Genomic DNA, 21,561 nt, shown 5'->3' on the forward strand with positions numbered 1-21,561 from the left:
GCCCAGAGAGGCTGCTGCTCTCCGCCACGCAGGAATGTCAGCGGCTCCTCAGGGCCTCCTGCACCACCAGCTGAGGCAGCCTCTCTCTCCAAGGGGCTGTGGCCATGGTCCCGGCCCGAGGCAGAACGATCCGTCTCCAGAAGTCAGGGCCAGATGTGTGTGCTTAATGCGAGACACAGTACAGTTTTTGCCTTCACCCAGAGTTGGGGCATGGAGGCCCAAAACAGTAATACATCTCATTAATGGCTTGGTTTTCGTCTAGCATTCACTGCTGGAATCAGGCTCCCGGCTGCGAGACCAGGAGGGCTCCGCGGCAGGCCGCTTCCAAAGGAGCCGGTCACGGCATTCCACGAGGCGTGCAGCACCTGCTGCTCTCAGCGAGCTGGTGCCACTAGAGGCGGTTGTCTCCGCTGACCCGAGTCCTCCGTGGGGCCCTGGAGAGAGGGACAGAGCATGCTGACGCACAGCCCCGTGGGACAGTCCAAAGCCAGACAGGCCTCACTCTCCTACCCCGCAGAGAGGACAGCAGGGGCGGTGGCCTAAGGAACTGCTGCCTGTCCCCAGCCTCACAGCGTGTGCCCAAGCTCTGTCCCCTCACCTTCTTTCCCGACTGTCAAAATGGTCTGTGAGATGCTCCTGGGAGATGTGAAAGTCCTCAAAAGGCTGCTGGTAACGGGCTTCAAAGGAGCCTTCCCGGGCCCGGCCGTGAAACAGCTGACCTGAGGCCTCGGAGCCCCGCTCGCGCAGGGATGTACCACCAAAGGGACTGAGGTCGCCGTTCTCCTGCTTCGACAAGGGCAAATGCAGAGCCGTCGGCACCTGGTGAGCACCGGGCCGGGCCGGGCCTCCCAGCCCCCACCCCGGTTCTCCCCCGCCCACTTACCTTCGCAGGGAAAACATCGATCTTGACAAGCAGGGAGGCCAACTCCAGGTCCTCGCTGTAGTTGTTCTTCAAAGGCACTGCTCTGTACCCTAGAGGAGGGAGGAGGAGGGCCTGGCCCTCAGTCCAGAAGGAAGCCAAGCAGGGGGCCAGGAACCCCCGTCCCCCAGACCAGGTCGTGGGGGGCTTCATTTTCAGGAAGGGGCCCACCTGTCTTCAGGCCTTTCACCGGGAAAGTAGCCTGTGCCAGGAAGTTCTGGTCGCTGAACATGTCTTCCTCATACACCACAAAGCGCAGGAAGGCAAATTCAGGGTTACTGATCTGGAAGTGGAAGGGCTTGGCCGGCCACACGGGGTTCAATCCATTGTCCACTGCAAAAGCAAGCGCCAAAGGCCTCAGGCTCCCGCCAGACAGGGTGAGGTCACTGGCAAAGAGGGGCTTTCGGTGCCTCACTGGAGACGGTGCGTGGGGGAGACAGACTTACCCACAAACTCTGTCTTCTGCTTGGTGCTGTCATACTCGGCTCCAGCCACCTCAATCTCCACAAAAGGACACACGATTCCTCGGCCGTTCTTCGGCAGATGCCGAGCTCCCAGCACCTGTGAGGTGGGCAAAGATGGGCCCTGGGTTGTCCTTCCTGCTCGCGCTGAGTCCCCTCTGCACAGTGGAGGCAGTGCGCCCCCTACTGGGCCCCAGGACACAGCCCCGGCAGCAGGGTTCTAAGCATAGCTGCCACCAACAGAAATTCATTTAGATTTAGACAAAATTCCCACGTCACACGCGAGTTTTGTAGTTTACTTCATGTTGCTTTAACATGAAACTCTTTTTAGAAAACTCTCCTCTCTGGGAAGCAGCACAGCTCACTGCACTAGGACGCTGCCCAGGCCCTGCCCAACCACAAGCCCACAGCACCGCACAGGGATGGCGCGGCCTTCACCAGGAGGCCCTGGCACTCAGGACTGCAGCAAATGGGAGCCCTGGGACCTCGAGGGGGGCAGGTGGGTCTAAGCCCCGGTCTGGTAAGTGCTTCAGAGACCCTCATTCCTGGGCACAGGCCCCTGGCTCACCACTGCCACCAGCTTCCTGCTCTTCTCCCAGGCGGGGGCTGCCCGCAGCTTGGCCTCCCTGGGCAGCCAACTCCTTCATGCCAAAACCCAGCCACATTTAGTCCAGCTGCTTGGCCTGTGCCACTTGGGAGTTCAGCTTCACTCACGATGGAGGCCTGAGCTGCCCTTCTGCCTCGAGGGACAGTTAAGTCCTCCACATCAAGAACCACCCAGGACCCCAGCCGGCACAGCACAAACAGCCCCCTTCCCGCCAGGAAGCCCAGAGCAGCACCCACCTCGATGCAGATGGCGCACGGCTCCAGCCCACGGAGGCTGCTCTTGTCGAAGGGGTCAAAGGCCTCCTCGCGCATGGTGCTGGGCTGCAGCACGTAGCCGCAGTGCCCGCCGGCCATGAAGAGGGCCTGGTTCATCTGCATAGGCTTGTCTGGAAGAGTCAGATGACAGACTCCAGCCCACCCGCCCCTCAGGGAGCTGCCTCACCCCAGCCCAAAGGGCATCGCCTCACCTGGGGTCTGGAAGTTGAGGGCCACGAGCTGACTGCCGCAGATCCACATGGGCAGGGGGTCGTAGTTGGAGGAGTCCAGCCGCTGGCCCTTGGGATAGATGCGGGAGAGCTGCAGCCGGTTGTACTGCAGGAATTTCTTGCCTTTGGCCTTGTTCACGTATTTCTCAGCCTTGGTCTCCGGGAAGGACGACATGTCCCGGTAGCAGGCTCGTTCCGTGCCAATCTCTGGGTCAAACAGGGAGAACACTCACAGGCTGGACCCCAGAGTGCCGGGGGCTCGGCCCCAGCAACCCTGGGATAAGGGATTAAACACTCCCCCAGCACATGCCAGTCATGGAGAGAACCTGCACCTCCCACCCCCAGCCCCCCCTTACTCTCTTCATCGAAGGGCACAGGCCGGCAGTAGACGACGAGCTCTGAGAGCTCCAGGGCAATCTTCTTCCTGCGCTCCATCATCTTCCCCTCGGTGAGCTGGGGACACACACAAGACTGTAGCCCCGGGCCAGAGCGCACCCGCAGTGGGTGCCCTGGGCCCCCCGTCTTCACTGGAAAGTGAGAGCCTTCTGTCCTCAGCCTCACCCCAGAATCATCCTCCTCTGCCCCCACCCCCCAGTGACGTTTTGTCACCATTCAGGAGCAAGCAGGCTCTCCAGCAAGAAGGCCGCCTCTGGTTTCCTGGACTTCTGTGCTCGCAGCATCTTCCTTCCACCACCCTGGCCCCAAAGCCCCCCACCTCCCCTCCCCTTTATCCCACGCAGCCACCTACTGACCAAGTAGGTAGGCCCTCAAAAAGCCCCGCCGATCTCCACACCTCGGGAGGCTGGCTTTCTCCCCCCCGGGGTGCCTATGCTCACTCTTCCCTTTACAGCCTAACCCCCCCCCCCCCCCAAATACCGTGTGCTTCCAAGGCCACAGCCCTGGAAAATCCTTAGCATCCATCCCTTCTCTGCCGCTCTGCGTGGCGTGTAGCTGCCACTCTTCAAGCAGCCCCTCCCTACACCAAATGACCAGGAGGAAAGGAGCGTCCAGAGGAACCCCCTTCCCAGGGTGACTGCCTCCTTCCTGCTGTTCCTGCAAGCTCCGCGGACAACTCTCTCTGTGGACGGCTGGTCCTTCCAACCAAGCTCGGGCTCCATCTCCTGCCTCCGCCAGCTCCTTCAGCGGTCAGCGTGAGAGCCGGCTCCGGTCCCAGCAGGCGCGCCCTCACCACTCGATACTGCCCACTGCCCTGCACCCCTGGCTGTGACTGACCCTACACTCGCTAATGTCACTAGGGTCATTCGCTGCTACCAAATCCAGCCTCTTTACCTCTACCCGCCCCCCCAGCTGCCGCTTCCTCACCACCGCCACCTTCACTCTGTACCACCTCCGCTTCCAGTCCAGGATTCCCCTTCTCACCGCCCCACCTGTGTACCCGACCACCCACTAAGCTGGCCACTTGCCTGGCCCCACACAGCTCAAACTTAGCACACACGCAACAGGCCATGCTGCCGTCAGCCTGTCTCCTCCGATCCCTGCCTACCAGTGGGAGCTGCGACACCTGAGATTGAGCTACTCTCGGGGGCAGGAGCTGGAGGCGTGGACCCCACCCAGCATGTTCCCGGGCTCCGGCAGGTCCTCACCCTGGCATCAGCAGTCTGGGCCACCTCTCGGATCTTTTTCACCCAGTCCTGCAGTTCCTCCTGTGAGTCGGCAGCAACATCCAGGGACCAGTGTGCCACCGACGCCATGCTGATGGAGAAGACGAAGAGCCGGCTGTTCTTGCCCTCGGGACGGATGGCTAGGAGAGCGAAGAGACAACTGCTGGGAGCAGAGAGTTCTAGGCCCCTGTTCTGCGACCCAGGCACTGGCTCAAATGACCGCTCATTACCTTCCTCTTCCCCACACGGGTGAGGAGGAGATGGTGCTGGTCTGCCAGGCCCACCTTACAGCTGAGGCCAATGCGGCTCACAGACAAGGGGGGAGCAGTGGGTCAGGGCCCTACCTTCAAGCACACCCCATGACCCAACCCATTAGGTTGTGGATGTCAGCAAGTCATCAGCATCCACAGTGCCTGGCTCGGGGAGCAGCAAGAGGTCAAAGTTGGGGATAAGGAAGGGAGGAGGCTGGGGTGTCCAAGTACAGGGAGAGCTCAGAGTGAGGGTGGCATGTGGGGCTTCCTCACTGGAGCGTGGAGTCACAAAGGAAACCCTGACCCTAAGGACGATGGATGAGGAAAAAGGAGGAAGGGCTCACCAATCTGACAAGCCGGTACATCCAAGACACCCCGCAGCAAGTCCCCCAGGGGACTGTTCTCGTCCAAGTGCTGTGGGAAGCAAGGCCAAGTGTTTGTGAGCACGCCTGCGGCATACACGTGAGGGAGAAATACATCTTATGGGCCGTCCTGGTGGCACAAGCAGTTGAGCACAGCGCTGTGAAGCTGTCCGCAGCCTCTGCAGCACGAGTTCTACCCCAGGCTGACCAGGGAGCTACCCACATGGCGCAGCAGACCTCCCCTGTCTCGCCCGCTGCTCCCCTCAGCAGTGTACTTCAGTCGATCTGCCTATTCTGCTCCCCGCTCCTCTGGCCTTTACCCCAGCTCCTGTATGCATCAATAAATCTTAAAAAAAAAAAAAAAGTGTCCATGTGACTCAACAAACATGGCACACGCATCCTGGAGCCGGTGAATATCACAGGGCACAGAACAGGTGTGTAGACAAGAGGAGAATCAGGATGAGAACCCCACCAGCCAGCAGGGCCCCATTCTCACCTCCCTCTCAGGCTCCAGGGCTGCTGGGCTGACCATCTCCTCCACGTAGTTGGACGGGAACCACAGCTGCTTCTTCCCACCGTAGTCCCCCCGCCACCTGTGGGAGCCACAGTACTGACCCCCAGCACCACCACAAACTCCCCCGAGGAAGGTGTCCTTTGTCAGGGGTTCTGCACCTAAACCAGGCCATGGAGGGCGCTGCTGGTGCACACGTGGGGCCGTGTCCACAGACATGCTTCCGGCACACTCTTGGGTTGGCACCCACAGCCCACCACACCACAGGCGCTCCAGGACCCGGCCTACCAGCCTCCCTCTTGCTTCTCCACATTCTGGATGATGGCGCTCTTGGTGAAAGTCAGCTCATCCTCTCTCTGGGCCTTGTAGTCGAAGAGGGCTTTGACCGCACACTGTAGAGGTGAGTAGTGCCAGTCACCACAGACAGCGCCTCCCAGACACTCCTGGCCAGGCCTCAGGGTGCACACATGTGCTGGGAGCTCGTGCAGGCGCTACTGCCAGCAACAGCTCTGGGGCCGAGCCAGTCTCTGCCACAAAAGCTGCCACCCCGGGACACCGGGAGAATCTTGAATCTGTTCCCCAAGGGTCAGGAATGGAGAGGCCTGGGAATGTCTGCTGGTGCCGAGTGCCTCCCTGGGACCTAGAACTGTGGGTATGGCAGGACCCCATCATCCCTTTTCTGGAAAGTGGAAAAGACACTGATCCTTGGCTTGCAGGCCACGAATGGGAAGGCATACAGCTCCATACTCCTGTCCCCTTAGAGATTCTAACAGATCACTATGAGGCAAGGGAGTAAGTGGCAAAGAACAAACTTTTCTAATCAATGTGCCTGCCCCTGTCCTGCTTTTGCCCCAAGGAGATGGGGGTTTACCCGGGGGAGTAGTCTGCAAGGTCAGTGTGGTGCCTGGGACAGAGGCCGGGGTGGGGGTCGGCCCCGGGAGAGCTGCGGTCATACGCTAACCACACATCTCTCATCACCTCTCAGGCCTCGGAAAACCACAAATACCACTTCTCCACAAAGACCACAGATAGGCCGTAAGCAGAGACATGCAAGCCCCAAGGAGCGGGGGACCATCCCCAGTTTCCTGTACCTTGAAAGTTGGCATGGGGTTTGCCTCCACATAGAAACCAGGGTTGCGTCCCTCATACAGGGCCCCGTAGTCTGGCTCCTGGAAAGGGGACAGAGGAGATGTGCCAACGCCCCAGAGAGGAAGAGTAGCTGGAGCTGCCACAAGCTCCCTCCCCCTGTGCACCACCAGGCCACCAAATGGGATGGACTCGGGGACCCGCTCTTTCCCCCTCCTTCCTCCACCGCTGTGTCCTCCAGGCCCACCTCACGACTCTAAAATTCCTGTTCCTCAACGTGCCTGTTGAGTCCCTCATTCCACAGCACACGCGCCTGCTCTCCTCTCACCTCACCCCAGCAGAGTGCCCCCTCCCTGGCCGCTCACGTCCCATGGTAAGCCTCAATCAGCTCTCCGTCCACACGCCCTCCTCTGTGCAAGCCGTGAACCCAGTCCAGAGCCCGGGTTGCCAGGGCCATGAGCCCTGCCTGCTTTCCTCACTAGCCTCCCCCATGTAACCCTCCCCTCCCCTGCACTGGGCTCCCCTCCACAAGCCCAGTCTGGCTGGATCAGCGTCCAGTCTCCGGCCTACCCTCTCCTTGTGTAAACTCCAGGATGTCCTCATCCTACACCTCAGCTCAAGAGGGCCTTCTCCCCCCATTCTGCACCTGCCTAACCCCTGTCCATCCAGACAGGGCTGCTCTATTAGGACACCTTCCTGGCACCCACACCGTGACTCCCCGCTGGTCTAAGTGGCCTTCTGTCCCACACAGCCAGATCACTCAATGACTAGTAGACTGGGGTGCCCAGCAGCTAGCCCGAGCATTTCTGGGGGGCCACGCTGATTCAACTGACTCTCCCCCCTGCGTGCCATGCCCCCTCAGCCTTGAGGTGCTCACAGCTGTGCCAATCTTCTCCAGCGCCTCCTCATTGATGGGATAGCGCAACTTCATCTTGCGGTACAGGGGATGTTTCTCATAGTAGCTGATGAGGTCCACCAGGCTATCAAATTCCGAGTTGCCCAGCATCACTGTCTGGCCCTCCTGCTGGACACGGCAATGCTTGATCTTGCCCTCAGCCCTTGATAAAAACAGAAGTCACACAGGGCAGCCCAGACGGAGGCAGAGCCTGCACTCCTGCCCTCCCCGGCACCTCAGGGCCACACCCCTCACCGGAAGGAGATGGCATACGAGTTGGGATCGCTCCGTTTCCGCACCAGGAAGGCACCATCACGAGGGACACGCATCAGCATGTGCTCGGCCTGCGCTCTAGTCAGGCTCGCGTGGTACCACCTGAGGACAGGCCTGAGTCAGCCCCCAGGCCCCTCGCCCACCAGGCCCCCGGTCCCACCCCGCCCCCGCCCTCACTCTTTGCTTTCGTGGGCGTTGGTCTGTGGCACAGGCTCTGAGAGGCGCATCTCAAATTCGTTGCAGCGCAGGGGCACCTGCTGGTAGTGGGTGATGAGGTCATACAGCGAGTCAAAGACGAGGTTATCTGTCAAGAAGAACTTGGGCGTCCCTGCATCCTGCCGGGAGTGAATCCGGCAGTGCTGGACTTTTCCGTTCCGCCTAGAGAAGATGGGGACACAGTGAGAAGTAGGCCAGAGCCCTGCACTCCCAGCTCACCCCAAAGGAGGCACCAAATCTCAAGCTGAGGGGAACCCACTAAGGAGCATGGGTCTGAGGTGAGGCCTGCCCAGTAACCCAAAATGAGTGTGTGCATGTGGGGAAGCATTTCGCGTGCATGCCCAGGGCAGCAAACGGGCTGTGGAGATGTCTGGGTAGTGCTGCAGCTCCATGCACACGAGCTGGGTGCGTTACCAGAAAGAGAGGGTGTAGTCGCCCACGAAGGTCTCGCTCTCGCGCACTAGGAAGGAGCCGTCGGGGGCCCCTGTCTCGATGCAGTACTCGGTGAGCAGGCGCTCGGCGATGTGCCGCCCATCCCGGCCGGCGCCCAGCTTCCCATGGAACCACTTCTCGTTGGAGTGCAGCTCTGTGCTGCCGCTGGCCTGTGAGGGGAAGGGCGAGAGCAAAGATGCTCGTGACCACGACCCCCGCCCGGCCCCTGGTGTTGGGCTGACCTCTCACCTCTTTGGGCTCCTCCTCATCCTCATTGCCCTGGTCACTGCTGGTCTCCTCGGAGTAGTAAATCTTGCTGCTGGTCAGAACGAAGTAGTGGGGATACCACTCCTGGAAGAGACCAGAGCCAGGCTTAGGACCCAGGGCTCTCTCATCACCTTGCCCGGCCCCACCTGGCCCTGCCCTCACGTGGTTCACAGGGTCCTCCAGGTAAAGGATGCCATTCTTGATGGAGTTGCTGATGTCATTCTCCGAGTACATCACAGACGTGGGCACCTCCTCGTAGGCACTGCCCTCCGCCAGCTTCTTGTGCTGTGGGAGACAGTCAAGGACATGGCCATGCCAGCCCCAGTCCTAAGGGCCTTCACCCCTTCACCCAGGCCTAGAGTGAAAGCTGGAGCTGTGGTCGGGGAGGGGCGCTGGGAAGGGGGTGCCCCCACCGGCCTCCACCCCTACCTTGATCAGGATCTTCCTCTTGAGCTGGTTGGGTGAAGGGAGCCCGTCGGCAGCGATGTCCACGGGCTTGGTGAGGAGCGTGTCCCCGAGCACCTTCTTGAAGTACTGGGCCATGTTCCTTTGCTGGGCAATGCTGCAGTGGTCCTCGATGGACAGGATGACCGGATACCTGCAGGGCAGGAGCCAATGCAGTGACACACACCCTGCCGTTTTGTAGGTCAAGGCTCAATCCAAACAGTTCTGCCAAAAGTGAGGTGTTAGGAGTCGAGGGCCCTGTCTACATGGGAGCTAATGCAAAAATAGAGGTCAGTCCTGGGCTCTGGAAAGATGGAGGTTGTACAAGGCAGCTCTGGGTGCGGTGGGGTAAGGGCTCAGTCTGCTGCAGAGGGACGCCGCCAGGGTTGGTTCAATTATGGAGAGTGCCCCAGCTGTGCAAGACACAGCCTACCAAGGAGGGCAGGAGAGGCTAGGGGCCCCTGGTGATCCCTTCAGGGAGGTGTCTGAAGCCCAGTAACCACAGAAAAGGAGTGAACAGGAACTGCAGGAGGGCAGGCAAAGCTGACAATTCTTTGGGCTGTAAAGGGAAAGGAGCTGGCAGAACAATGGCCTGAAGTATCTCTGAAGGATGGGAAGAGCCTGATGGTGTTCCACAGGCTAAAGAGAAGGATCCATGAAGATGGCGGGCCATGGATGCAGGGAACAGGGACAACTTGGGAAGCCAGGGCTCAGGCAGCAGTAGAGGAGGAGAGGCCAAGAGGGAGGATGGAAACAAAAAGGCAAGGGGACAGGGCATTTGAGGCGACCTGCTGTCCTAGGACTGAGAGCCGGGTCAAGGCCACTCACTCTGAGGCCACGAAGGCATGTTCCTTGATGGTGTGCAGCACGTCTGAGAACTTGATTTTGGTGGTGAGGGTGTGTCCGTGGTAGATGACCGGCATCCCATCCGGGCCATCCCAACAGTCCACTGGGGAGCGACAGGCCCACGGTCAAGCAGGCAGGCCTCCCCAGTTCCTCCCCAGCCCTGAACCCCACGCACACTCAATGCAGCGACAGCCCATGCGCAGGCAGCGAGCGTAAGCCTCCAGGGAAGACTCGCTGGAGAACTGGTCCCCCGTCAGGTACCTGGAGAGGGAAGGACAGGCAGGGGCGGTCAGGCACACCCCTCCCTCCCGAGGTCAGGCTGGGGGAGGGGGGGGACGAGGGCCACTCACGTGTTATGTGAGGAGGAGATCCAGTAGTGGGACAGAGGGTTGTTCATGGTGTCCGGGCACACGGCATCCAGCTGCGAGTTCCACACACTGTTCTCCTTAGAGAACAGGAAGGTGACGAACTATCCAGGAACAAACGGAGAAGGGGAGAGAAAATGAGTTCCAGAGGCGAGGCGCAGGGCGGGGGGGGGGGGGTGGTGGTGGTGGTGGTGGTGGTGGTGGTGTGTGTGTGTGTGTGTGTGTGTGTCGCGGAGACAGGGGTGTGGTCTCAGCTGGAGCAGGCAGACAGTGGGGGGTCATCCAATTCCTGGGAACTGGGGGGAGGGAGAGCGGGTTTTCGTCAGTCCCAGCCGCCTATTCTCTCTGATGAGGGGTCAAAGGCGGGGCTCACCTCATCCAGGAAGAAGTAGGGCTCCTCGATCTCCCGTAGGGGGTCTCGCAGGAAGCTGAGCATGAACTCCTGTACCTGGAGCCGGTCGACAGCCCACAGCTCCTAACGGGAGTGGGGATGGTGGGCATGTGAGACACCTCCAGCGATGGGGCCAGCCCGCTCAGTGGGGCAACCTGTCCCAGTCCCAAGCCAGCCATACCCCCTGGTACTCGAGGAGAAACTGCTGGAACTCAGGAAGGGACACTCGACAAAGCTCAGGTCGCTCCCCTGCCCTGCAGGAAGGAAGGGAAATGCCTGAAATGGCCCACAGACAACATGGGGTGCGTGGAAGGCAGAGCCCAGTTCCCCACCAGCAGAGTGGCCCAAAATGGTCCAGCATGGCCTGTCTCCACCCGCCGCCTCCCGCCTGCACTGGGAATCACCAAGGGGAAGAGCCGAAGGGAGCCCCTTAAGGAAAACCCCCCTCCACACTTCAAACCAAACCTCAGGGCACTGGCTTCCAAGAAGGGGAGGTCCATCTGCAGGAGACAGAAGCCGGTCAGAGTGAGAGCCCCAAGAAGAGGCCACGTGGGAAGGGGGCGCTCAGGAAGAGGCTGGGGAGGCAGATGGGGTAAGGCCTCAAAAGAAGAAGAGCTGAAGAAATGGCGCCCAAAAGCCCCCAAGCAGGGCAGCAGGGCTGAGGCGAGCAGGGCGGGGGCTGGGGCGGGACAGCAGGGGCAAGGGCCGTGGGAGGGCAGGTGGCTCATGCACCGTCTTCTGGGCGCTGTACATGAGGCTTCGGTACAGCTGAGCAAACTGCCCGTAGGTGATGTCACTGCTGCGCTGCTCCAGGTCCTGCGTGGTGGAGGGCAGGACGGCTGGTCAGCCCACCGGCCGGGACTCCTGGCCTCCCCTACCCAGCCTGTACTCGGCCCTTACCGTCAGCCGCTCTCGGAGGAAGCGCATGTTGGGGACCCGGTAGTTGACCTGGGACAGCATGTTCTTCAGGTCCTTCGCTGATATACTGAGGACACAGGGACATCCCATGGTTTTGCCCAATCTCTCATGACCTTGACCTGGGGCTGGACAGGTCAGCACAACACTACTCTGGGAGCTGGTGTCCTAGAGTGAGGCTGGAACCCAAGGGGCCAAGGAGGTCCCTCCCTTTCCTTGGGCCTGAGTCGCCTCATCTCAACAGAGTAAAGCCCATGATTCTGGCAAGGAAGGAGGGACCGGGCTCAGTGAAGTGGGTCAGGCCTGGGCGGGGAGGAAAACCCCCCTCCCCATCCCTCCCCCCAACACAGGGTAAGCCTGTGGCTCTGGTCCCTCAGCGCCCCAAGGTGACTGTTGGCCCCACCCCAGGACAGGCAACCAGCCGCTTGCTCCTATGGGGCACACTGAACACTCCCAGTGGGGGGCAGTGCTCGGCGGTGCTGCCCCCGGGAAGCTGGGCGTTGGGTCCTCAGCACCAGGCACTGCATGGAGGAAGGTCGTTCTCAGTAAACTAACATGCTGGCGACAGCATTCTCCGGGGGTCTGAGTGGGAAGGGTCCCTCTAGGATGCAGGACTGAGGGCCACAGCTGGGCCCGGCAACAGGACAGAAGAGATGGAAGGAAAAGGAAGTTTTCCCTCCTGGAAGGTACCATCAGTGCCTCTGCCTAGAGGTCTCAGAGCATCATAAAATGGACATAACATAAATGAACTCAGGCGTTCCATGGAAAGGCTCAGTCAGTGGCAACTCATTGTTCCACATGCTCAAGCGAAAAGCCTACTGTCCTCAATTCCGCTCTTGCTTTACACCCCAAAAGCAATTTGCTAGGAAACTCTATTAGGCTCTATCTTCAAAACTCAGCACCATCAAAATCCATCCACTTCCTATCAGCTTCATCCTGAGCCAACCCACTCATCCATCCCCAGGGTGTGGAAGCGGCTTTCTAACTGAGCTCTCCGGCTCTGGCCTGCCCCGGGCTCTCCAAGAGCAGACAGCAGCCCTCGTAACTGAAGTCAGGTCATGTCACTCTCTTTTTCATAGCAACAGCCGAAGGTCCTTGCCATCTCTCCCTGACCCCTGGCTGCCACTCCACAGCCTCAAAGTTGTGAGCTTCAAGGCCCTCCCCCCTCTTCCCAAACACTACAGGCCACCCTGACCCTCACTTCCAGGACACCGAGAGCTAATTCAGCACCTTCTGTCTCTGTACACAGTGGTAGGGCACACAGCACACTGTCTAGGTCCCTCTCACCAGCCTGCATCAAGATTATCAGAGGGCTTTCTGCAGAAAGCTACCTGGGTCAAAACCACTTGCTCACTGCTGGCCCCATCTGAGCCGGGGCCCTTGGGCCTCCTGGTTCTCTGGGCAGAGGCCCCAGGCATGGCTACTGTCCTGGCTGCTCCAACCCACCGTGCTAGGTAGAGCCACCGCGTACTACATACCGGTCCTCACGATTCCGATCCACTGAGTAGAACTGCTTCCGCAGCCACCTGGAGAGAGAGAAAGCCAGAATGAGCACTACTACTCCAGCAGGCCATGTCTGGGCCAGGACACCTGCGTCCCTGTCCCTGCTCCCTGGGTCCAATACCTGTGCCCCAACCCAAACCATGTCAGGAGTGGTTCTTACCTCTCAATCTGCAGGGGTGTGGCTGCCTGCAACGTATCCTCCATCAGCCAGGTTAAGCCCTTGATCCACATGTTTACTTCCTCCTCAGACGTAGCTGTGGGCAGGGATAAACCACTGAGCCAGGATACATACCTCCCACTGGCAGGGAGCCAGCGGACATGCCCCTAACCACCCTCTACCTCCTCCAGGCCCTTGACTTCCACCTTGCAGACTCAGGGTCTTCAAGCGGAATTCCATTCCATACAGGATGACAAAACAGTGCGACTGGTCTGGTCGGAAAGCAGGGTCTTCTTGGTAGCGATCAAAATCTCTTGAGGTCTTCCCTGGGCGGATCTCCTTGATTTCACGAATGTCAACTAGGAATGCAATGAGGTGGCTAACATCAGGCTGGGGTCACAACCCCAAAACAAGGGCACCTGGTTTCCCACTCACCCCACTCTCCCTCAGGAAGGGGCCAAAAAACAAAGACACTTCCTCAAGGGACAGTGCTAAGGCCACTCAGTCTCTCAGCAATCAAAGAGAACTGGGCTGAGTCTAACAGCAGGCCTTTGCTAAAAGCTGAGAGGCTGGACCCAGCCCTCCGAGAGAGCAGGGAGCTTCATCCATTCTGGGCATCTTCCCTTGCTGAGAATACAGGCTGGTCACGCAGACCTGGGGAAAAGGTGGACTCCAGACATGGGGCTCAAAGGCTGTTCTGTGAGGAACATTTCCTGACACAAAGCACACAAGCCAAATCCTAAGGTCCCAAGAGCAGGACTGGGGCTGGGCAGGCCCATATGGAGTTCAGGAACCACAGGAGGAAACAAGTCCAGAGAACTGGGTACAACCCTGCAATGTCCCACCCTCAAAGACACCCCCAAATAAGTCTCAGCAAGATGCCTTGTTCCCCAAAGCAGCAGATCCCGGGTCCTCACACAGATCAGGGAAGCACACAGTTCTGAATGACAGACGCCAGCCTTGGTCACTGGGAGAACTTGGGAAGACGACACCAAGTGAGTCAATCACCTTGTCACAGTCTCGGTTTTACCACCTGCAAAGCACAGGGCTCAAGTGCCTTTCTCTAGAAGGCAGGGCGAGAGAGAAGCCATGCAGACTCTGGAGTGAGGCTATCTTGACTAGAGTACGCCACTTCCACCTTGCATTAACTGTGTGGCCCCAGCAGAGTGACAACCCCTCTGATCCCACTGCTTCAACTGTGAAAAAACGTAGTGATAGCATCATGAGGGTGTGCGTAAGGCCCACAGTCATAATAGCTAAAAGCACCCATGGGGGAGCCCCGATCAGTGCTGTTTCCCTCTCTGACTCCCTCCCCAAAGAGTGCTCAGGCACAGATTCAAATCCCAGGTCTGGAGAAGGATGCCCTCTCTCCTGGGGCTTGTTGGGGGCCTGGACAAAGGGAGGCAGCCTTGGGGAGGATAGGGTCCACTGAAGGAGCCTGTCTCAGCCATCACCAGAGACAACCCTTAGGTCTAGAGGCCCTTCAAATGCTCTCAACCCAACTGGCCCAGAAGATTTAGAGCTAAGAACAGCAGTGCCAGCACTCTGCCCGGCCACTTCCACCCCCTGAAGCCCTCCCAGCCCAAACTGCACAACCACTCTGGCTTCAAAGTCCCAAGGAGTCCACACCCCCAGGCTCTCTCCCGATCCCTCCAGTCACAGCTGTCCCCTCTCTATCACACCTCCAAAAATGGCATCACACTTCTGGCCCAACATTACCAGTTCCACTTGGGCCCTGCTCCGGTGCCCTCAACAAACCCCTCAGGCCTTGTCCTCCAGTCAAAAGTCCTGACTTTCCTGCCAGTTGCCCTGCCCTAGTTCGCCTCATCAGCTAGCTAGCCATTCTCCTCGACTCTTCTTAATCTTTCTACAACATTATTCTGATCCCTCTGGACCCCACTCAGTTCCTCCTGAGGTTGCTCACTGCCAGCCTAGTGAGAACATGTTCCTTTCATGGCCTTTGAGGCCCTTCACCACAGGCTCAGGGGCTACCTCCCCAGTTTCTGCACCGCCCCCACTTGTCTTCTCCATCCTAACTAAGCTAAGCCAGGGGCAAGAACAGTCAGTGCTCCCCATTTCACCCTGGGCCCTAGTGGGACTGTCCGCCCCCGAGGCGCCATTCTCTCCCACTGAAGACCCCCTTGGAGTGCCATTCTGAAGAACCACACCCAGCACACGGTGCTATGTGAATAGATGCTCGTCTCCCCTGAAATCTGACACAGCCTGTACAGTGGCTCCTGAATGAACACATGGCAGTAGGAACACGAGCTTTGGAATGAGCAACAAAATGGAAGTGGGGTTTTTAAGATAAGGGGTTATACGCAGGTCAAAGTGAAGAGCGGGGAGGTAGGGGGCGTGGGGGGATTGAATCACGAAGACCGACCTGAGGAGAGTTTCCAAGGATGGAAGGAAAGCTGAACAGGGGAAAGGCCCAAGCCAGAAACTGCAGAATAACCCACAGACTCTTCCCTTTGAAACAGAAACCGGCATGCTCTTCCGGTGCAGAGCTGCTGTCACCCCCCCACACCTTGCACACCGCCGCACAGAAATGCACACAGGCCAGGAACTGCGGCTCCACTGCCTGGGTCCTTCCTCTCAAGATGCCTGCCAATCATCAGAGGGAGTCCCCCTCCCATGGCGACTGCTCAGCAAACAGCTGGCGCCTCGGGCAGAAGCTGGCTCCAGATCTTCCCTGCCCACGCCCGCTCTCGCTCCGCTGGAAGGCCCGAAGCGAACCTCTGGCCTGTCTTATGCTCTTGGCCACCTTTCCACTGAGATCAGGTTGGGAGTAGAACAAACTCTTACCCCAGTCAGGGGCCAGGCAGGCACAGCGCGGACTGGGGCCAGACGCCCGAGTCCCGCCAACTTCTGTACTTTCCCCATCAGGAGGCGTCTGCTTGGCCCTCCAAGCCTACGGTGCCAACAGCAGGCAGAAAAGGACACCACCAGGGTGTGATGCTCTACAGTTTCTTGAAAGCCACATCCTGTATGATGTCCTGACCCCACCCCCATCCTCCTGCCTCCCAGAATACAGTGGGGTCTCCTTTCCTGAGTGTGGGGACCCGAGAGACTGCCCTGAGCAGGCACAGCCTCCGCCCTGAGGGGTGGGATCCATCCTGCACGGTCTGGGTCAGGCCTGCAGTGGGGCAGAAAAGGCAGGACAGGAGAGCCTTCCAAGGACCTGGGAGCTTGGGGAGGGAAGAACTGTTCAGAGGAGGAGAGCAGCATCCTAATCCCAGAAAACCACTGACCCAGCACCGGTCTCCGCTCAGAATCATGGGGACACAACATTCAAAAAGAAAAGCCGGGGGGGGGGGGGTTGAGAGGCCCTGCCTAGGCTGGAGATGGGGGAGTGAGCCAAGGAATATGTCTCTCAGGACATGGTCAGAATCCCACAACCCGGGGGACATAGTGGGAAGGAGTGTAGGGCGCCTGCTGATGACAAAGACCCCTTTCTCCACAATCACACCAACCAAAGAGGACCTCCTTGGGTGCTGTAAACACAACCCCAATTCCGCCCATCAGGAGCCAAAGTGTGCTCACATCCCCAACCCCTCCAGGTCGGAGTTCTATGAGAAGGCTGCCGAGGCTTCAGACAGGGTGAGCACCATTCCAAGCATGGTCATGGTAGACAGTGACAAGATAAACCGCCTGGGTTGTGAGGAGGACCCGGTCTCTGGCATTTCACTGCCCACAAACCCTCATGAAGAACTAGACTAGGCTTCCTTAACAGGTTTTGGGCTAATGAGGAGCCACCTGCCCTGGGCCAGGGACTAGCATCACATGCCAGCTCTCGGGAGCTAAAGATCTTTCTCAAGGCCAGGCTACTGGTAGGCCCTGGTGAGGTCTGCCTCTTCCCACAGACCAGGAAGTTGGCTCTGACCATCCCTTTCCTAGAGGTTGCCCAGGCCTAGCAGAGAATACGCACACAAGGTCTTAAATTCTAGCTATGTGACTCTGGGTACTCCTTCCCTCTTTCAGCCTTGGTTTCTCTATCAGTAAACTGGGCATTCCCTCCACCTCACAGTGCTGCAGTAGGGCCCTGCGAGGAAATGCTGGTCCCAGTGAATTCTGGAGAATGCCTGCCCCCTGAGTCTGTGCCTTGTGCCCTTGACACAGGGCAGCATGGGAGAGAATTGCAGCCACATGCCCAGGCTCTGTTGGAGCAAACCCAAACCTAGGAGAGATGAAGCAGAGCCATAGCTGCTTCAACCCAAGAAAATAAATTCAAGCAGCCACTTCCCCAGCCCAAAAAGCGGTCTCGTGGTGTATGGGGACAAGAGGGTCTCTTGCAGCCCTTGAGTTCAGGTAAGTGCATGCAAACATGCTCTAATTCCAAGACCACATCCTGAGCCTGTTCCAGCCACACAGCACCCCACCTGCACGCTCACCAACAGTCTAGGGACATGTGTACCCCACCACCTCACATATGGGGGGAGGTACAGAACAGAAGACAGATGTGAAATCACAAAGACCTAGTTCCAAGCATATGTGGAGCTGTCCTCCTCTTTGGTAGATCCCAGACAAAAAAGGAGGGCTTGCAGAGAGGTGTGCCCGCCGTGACCCTTTGGCAGACACAGACTGCTGCACAAAGACATCACATGGAAGAGTCAGCATCGGTCTGCCCCACTGCCCCCAACCTTAGACTGGCTGTTGTCTTTGTTTTTATGTGGAAGGACATGCTGGCTGCTTGGCAGCAGGGGCAGCTCTAAGTACTGAGGCAAAATGCCACAAGACTCAATTTGCAAAACCAAGGCTTATGTGACTAGACAAGGAGACCCTCCCTTCTCTCCACTCTTGGCCAAGTGGATAAACTCCTGCCTGAGAACCAAAAATTAAAGACCAGCAGCTCCTCAAAGCAGAGTGTGTGGGTCAGGCAGATCTGGAAAGCAACTGCCTTTTGGACTTACCAGCAAGGCAGTCACTTTCCCTTTAAGAGCTTCAATTTCCTCATCTGAGCCAAGGAACTGATGTGATCCCAAGCACATTTGGGAGCAGTGCAGCTCGACAGCAACAACGGATGTTGTTGCTACTCTTAGGGCCGGCTCAGAACTTGCCCCCACAGGAAAGCAGGCCCCCAGCCCTGGGACGGCACCCACTCCGCTGGGGAAAGAGAGGGGAGGGTGCCATCAAGGGGACAAGCTAAATGGCAGGCAGCCAGTCTGGAGCCTGGGACGGGGTAGAGGACAATGACCACAGAGGACACTGTCTGTGGTCAGTCCTCTGGAGGTAGGGCTGCTTCCTGTCTCGAATTCTGTCCCCCACCCCTCCTGAACATAAGGCCAAGCCATAAGCCGGTCACCAGCTCTCCTCCTGCCCAGTGCACGGACACGGCTACTGCTGGGACATGGATAGGGGCACACTCCCAGGACAAGAGGAACCCCAGGGAAGAGAAGTGAGGCATCAAGGGAGGGTATCAAGCCTTTCTCAGGGGTCCTTAATGAGCCTGGTTCATGATTCTCCCAACCCTGCCCCAGAGGGTAGAAATGTGGCTTCCCCCTAACCATGGTGGTCCTAAAATGGGGGGAGCAAGTCCAAGCATCAAATCTGAGACCCTGTATTAGACTCTAGTTTCTTGGCCAAGAGTTGATTCCAGCATCCTCTGCTCTCAATGAAGTCACTTTCTAAACAGTCCTACACAGAGAGAGATCCCCTGCCCCTCACCTATCAGGTGAGGGAAAGCACTGGCAGGGTAGCCAGGAGGCAAGGAATCGCTGAGCCTCACTTTCCTCATCTGCAGCTGGGAGGGCCACGCCTGGTGAGCCTTCACTGGGCTGCAGAGAGCTGTCCGTGATGTGAAAGCCATGACAGTGATTTTACCGGAACGGAACAGGAGGACATACTGAAAATTAAAGCCCCCAAATGAAGAAGATATAGCCAAGGAAATCAGTATAATCAAAAAAGGAAAAAAACAAAAAACAAAAAAAACAAAAACAACCCAGAAGGAAAGGACACATCGCTCCCAGTTCTGGATGTGAAACCTGCTTTCTCTGCATCACTTTGCTGTAAACCACCCGTATAAAAAGACAAGTAAATACAAGTTGCAACTTTAAAAAACTGCAAGTCATGATATATTGTACAATCCAAAATATAAAGCGTTTTATTAAAATGTAAAGAGGGCGAAAGAGGTTAGTGACTATTACCTGGACGGGGGGATGGGTGAACGTGAGCCCCCAGATGCCCTACAGAGGGTGCTGGAGGGAAGTGGATGAAGCCCAGTCCTCCTCATAAGGGCCCGAGTCCAGTCAAGGCAAGGAGCCACAGAGACGAGACCCGAGTTGGCACATGCCACGCCCATGCCCACACTTATGTTTCAGTCAGCCCAGGCCCATGACGCACCTGGTGCCCCACCACTCCTGTCACAGTCAGTGCTTACTGGTATTTAGGCCTCTGGGCTGGGAGCTCTCCAAGGAAGAAACCACATTTGATTTCTCTCTCCATTCCCTAAATCCAGGTCCTGGAGTGGCCGCAAGCTGTGTACACAGTGCTTAGGGCTAGTAGGGAGCCTATCAAGGCTCCAGAGGTAACTGCTAAAAGAAACAGCAGCAGTCACAAAGGCTCAAATACGGTATCTTGGAAGGCTTCCTGAAAGAGGTGCTGCAGTGGAGCTGCAAGGCGCTGTAACAAATATGGAAACGCACTGGTCAGTGAAAGGAAAGTGAGGGCAGAAACAGGAAGATCAGGCACATTTAGGGGGACATGGCCCCTGGGGCCAATGCAATCTGGAAATGCTGGGAGGGTTGTAGTCTGTGGGAACCACAGGAAGCTGATGGAGATTAGGAGACACAAGACTGTGAAAAAGGCAGGGCACTCTGGGTACCAGGCTCTGCTTGGGCCTAAACCAAGGCCAGCAGGAGATTCAAAGAAGTGTATAGATCATCCCGGAAAAGATCTATCAGTCACTCTCCACCCATAGCTGAGGCAAACCATGGGCCACTCCCAGCGAGCCCCTTCTCCGCCCCCAGGTCAGCCACTACCTTCATCACCTTCCAAAGAAACTACACACCCAGGGCCTGAGGGAACACAAATGGCGAGGAGTCTTCTTCCCTAGAGGATAATGAGACAGAAGAAGCCACAAGCCTAAGCAATCCAGCCCCACAGTTCTACCACTGCTACACAAAAAGGTCCTTGCACAGCCCCCCAAAGGGAGAACAGGCACTGCACCCCAGAGGCAAAGGGGCTCGGCACCCCAGGATGCTCTATCAGCCCGGAACATACAACTTTGACAGGACTTTCATAGCAATGAAGGAAGGATGGGGGTGGCTGAAAAAGACAAAGAACATGGGCACAGGAGGAAAAGGAAGTTGACGTAGTCAGGGGCACAGCAGTTTCCACACTGGCTGCTTATTGGCCAAGGCCTCTGGAAGGAGTGAGTGTTTTCCTCCTGTCGTCTTTTCTGTTCTGAGACTACAACCTTCTCCCTTCCAGGAGAAAAAGTCAAAGCAGCCCACGAGAGGAAGGCGAAAGCAGAGGCATGGGTAGCGATCTACCTCTAACTGGAAGGTGAGGATCCAGGCAAAGGGTGGGGTAGCAAAGGGATGGCAAGGCTGGGGCTTCTCTCCTCACTTCTGTGTAGCAGCAGCCTTCAAACCTGACTGGAGAGGACCTTGGCAGAGTGTGCCTTCCAGCACACACGTAAGGCAGCCCCAGCCAAACCCTTAAGCCCAGAGTATACTAAGGACAGAGCTCAGCCTCTGCTCCCAGCTGGGCTTTTAGCAGTCACTGCTCCCCCAGACACCTGACAGAGAAGAGCAGCCAGGCCTGACTTGGCATTTAGCCCCTCTTCCACACCTTGGTAAACAGGAAAAGGTCACTCAGACAGCTGGACAGAGGTCTGTGGGACCCTCCTAGGAGGGATCCTGCACCCCTATGTACTCACTGCTTCAGGTCACAGCTGTAGAGGATCCTCGCCAGTACATGAATCATCTAGAATCTAGATTCTAGACACATCTATTCTTCGGAGCAATGAGGAAATGGAGGTGCCAAAGGGTACTGTATGGTTTCAGGGTGGTTCAGGGCAGAACTGGGACTCTCTGACCACCCCTGACACTGGGTATGTATACACAGGAAAGCAGGCAGCTATAGCAAGGCTACCCCAGGCCCAGACAGGCAGCCCTCTTTCCCAGGATGCTAGGCGAATCCCACCCAACTCCGAGTAGAACAGCATGGCCAGGACACAAAAGAAGGAAGGGAAAAGAGGCACCCCCCCCCCACCCCCCAACTCAAAGCTGGGAGAGAGCCCAGCGGCTGTCTATTAGGCTTGTTCACTCCATCATCTGAGCAAACCCTTATTAGGCACCTATTTCCTCCACACCAGGCCCTCCTTTGGATCTCAGATAAAGAGATCAATAAGGCATTTGAGTTCCTGCCCCTCAGAAAGCCCCTGAGTGGTGGAGGAAACAGATGGGGAAGTAGATAAGTAAGAGGCTGAGCAAAGATGGAGACAGGGAGATGTCTGTGGCCTGAGAGCAACCGAGAAAGTGAGCAGTTCTACCTGGGACGTCTCAGGCCTGAGGAAGGCAGGTATGGTGGGCTGACCAGCCCACACCGGGCG

General features: G+C 57.7%; 1 protein-coding gene across 2 annotated transcripts in view; it reads right to left on the reverse strand.

The window, feature by feature from the left end:
* Window positions 1–384: 384 nt before the first annotated feature.
* Window positions 385–21,561, reverse strand: part of PLCG1 (phospholipase C gamma 1) — a gene marked incomplete at its 5' end in the record, with an annotated part of 32,238 nt that continues 11,061 nt past the window's right edge. Inside the window, 31 exons of one of the 2 annotated variants that reach the window (XM_084246915.1) lie at window positions 385–434; window positions 599–783; window positions 884–972; window positions 1,091–1,252; window positions 1,366–1,480; window positions 2,224–2,372; window positions 2,454–2,678; window positions 2,828–2,924; window positions 4,076–4,233; window positions 4,689–4,758; window positions 5,203–5,299; window positions 5,506–5,609; window positions 6,309–6,386; window positions 7,181–7,361; window positions 7,454–7,573; window positions 7,649–7,849; window positions 8,102–8,289; window positions 8,369–8,470; window positions 8,549–8,671; window positions 8,816–8,984; window positions 9,659–9,779; window positions 9,852–9,937; window positions 10,027–10,145; window positions 10,415–10,516; window positions 10,614–10,686; window positions 10,898–10,932; window positions 11,165–11,248; window positions 11,333–11,417; window positions 12,826–12,873; window positions 13,011–13,104; window positions 13,214–13,366. In XM_084246915.1, coding sequence (XP_084103041.1) covers window positions 392–434; window positions 599–783; window positions 884–972; window positions 1,091–1,252; window positions 1,366–1,480; window positions 2,224–2,372; window positions 2,454–2,678; window positions 2,828–2,924; window positions 4,076–4,233; window positions 4,689–4,758; window positions 5,203–5,299; window positions 5,506–5,609; window positions 6,309–6,386; window positions 7,181–7,361; window positions 7,454–7,573; window positions 7,649–7,849; window positions 8,102–8,289; window positions 8,369–8,470; window positions 8,549–8,671; window positions 8,816–8,984; window positions 9,659–9,779; window positions 9,852–9,937; window positions 10,027–10,145; window positions 10,415–10,516; window positions 10,614–10,686; window positions 10,898–10,932; window positions 11,165–11,248; window positions 11,333–11,417; window positions 12,826–12,873; window positions 13,011–13,104; window positions 13,214–13,366 — 3,656 coding nt within the window. In that variant the 3' untranslated portion in view covers window positions 385–391. Of the gene's footprint in view, window positions 435–598; window positions 787–883; window positions 973–1,090; window positions 1,253–1,365; window positions 1,481–2,223; window positions 2,373–2,453; window positions 2,679–2,827; window positions 2,925–4,075; window positions 4,234–4,688; window positions 4,759–5,202; window positions 5,300–5,505; window positions 5,610–6,308; window positions 6,387–7,180; window positions 7,362–7,453; window positions 7,574–7,648; window positions 7,850–8,101; window positions 8,290–8,368; window positions 8,471–8,548; window positions 8,672–8,815; window positions 8,985–9,658; window positions 9,780–9,851; window positions 9,938–10,026; window positions 10,146–10,414; window positions 10,517–10,613; window positions 10,687–10,897; window positions 10,933–11,164; window positions 11,249–11,332; window positions 11,418–12,825; window positions 12,874–13,010; window positions 13,105–13,213; window positions 13,367–21,561 lie in introns of both variants that reach the window. The other variant, XM_084246914.1, reaches the window with a different exon arrangement.

Source organism: Talpa europaea (genome assembly GCF_964194135.1).
Source record: "Talpa europaea genome assembly, chromosome: 11".
NCBI lineage: Eukaryota > Metazoa > Chordata > Mammalia > Eulipotyphla > Talpidae > Talpa > Talpa europaea.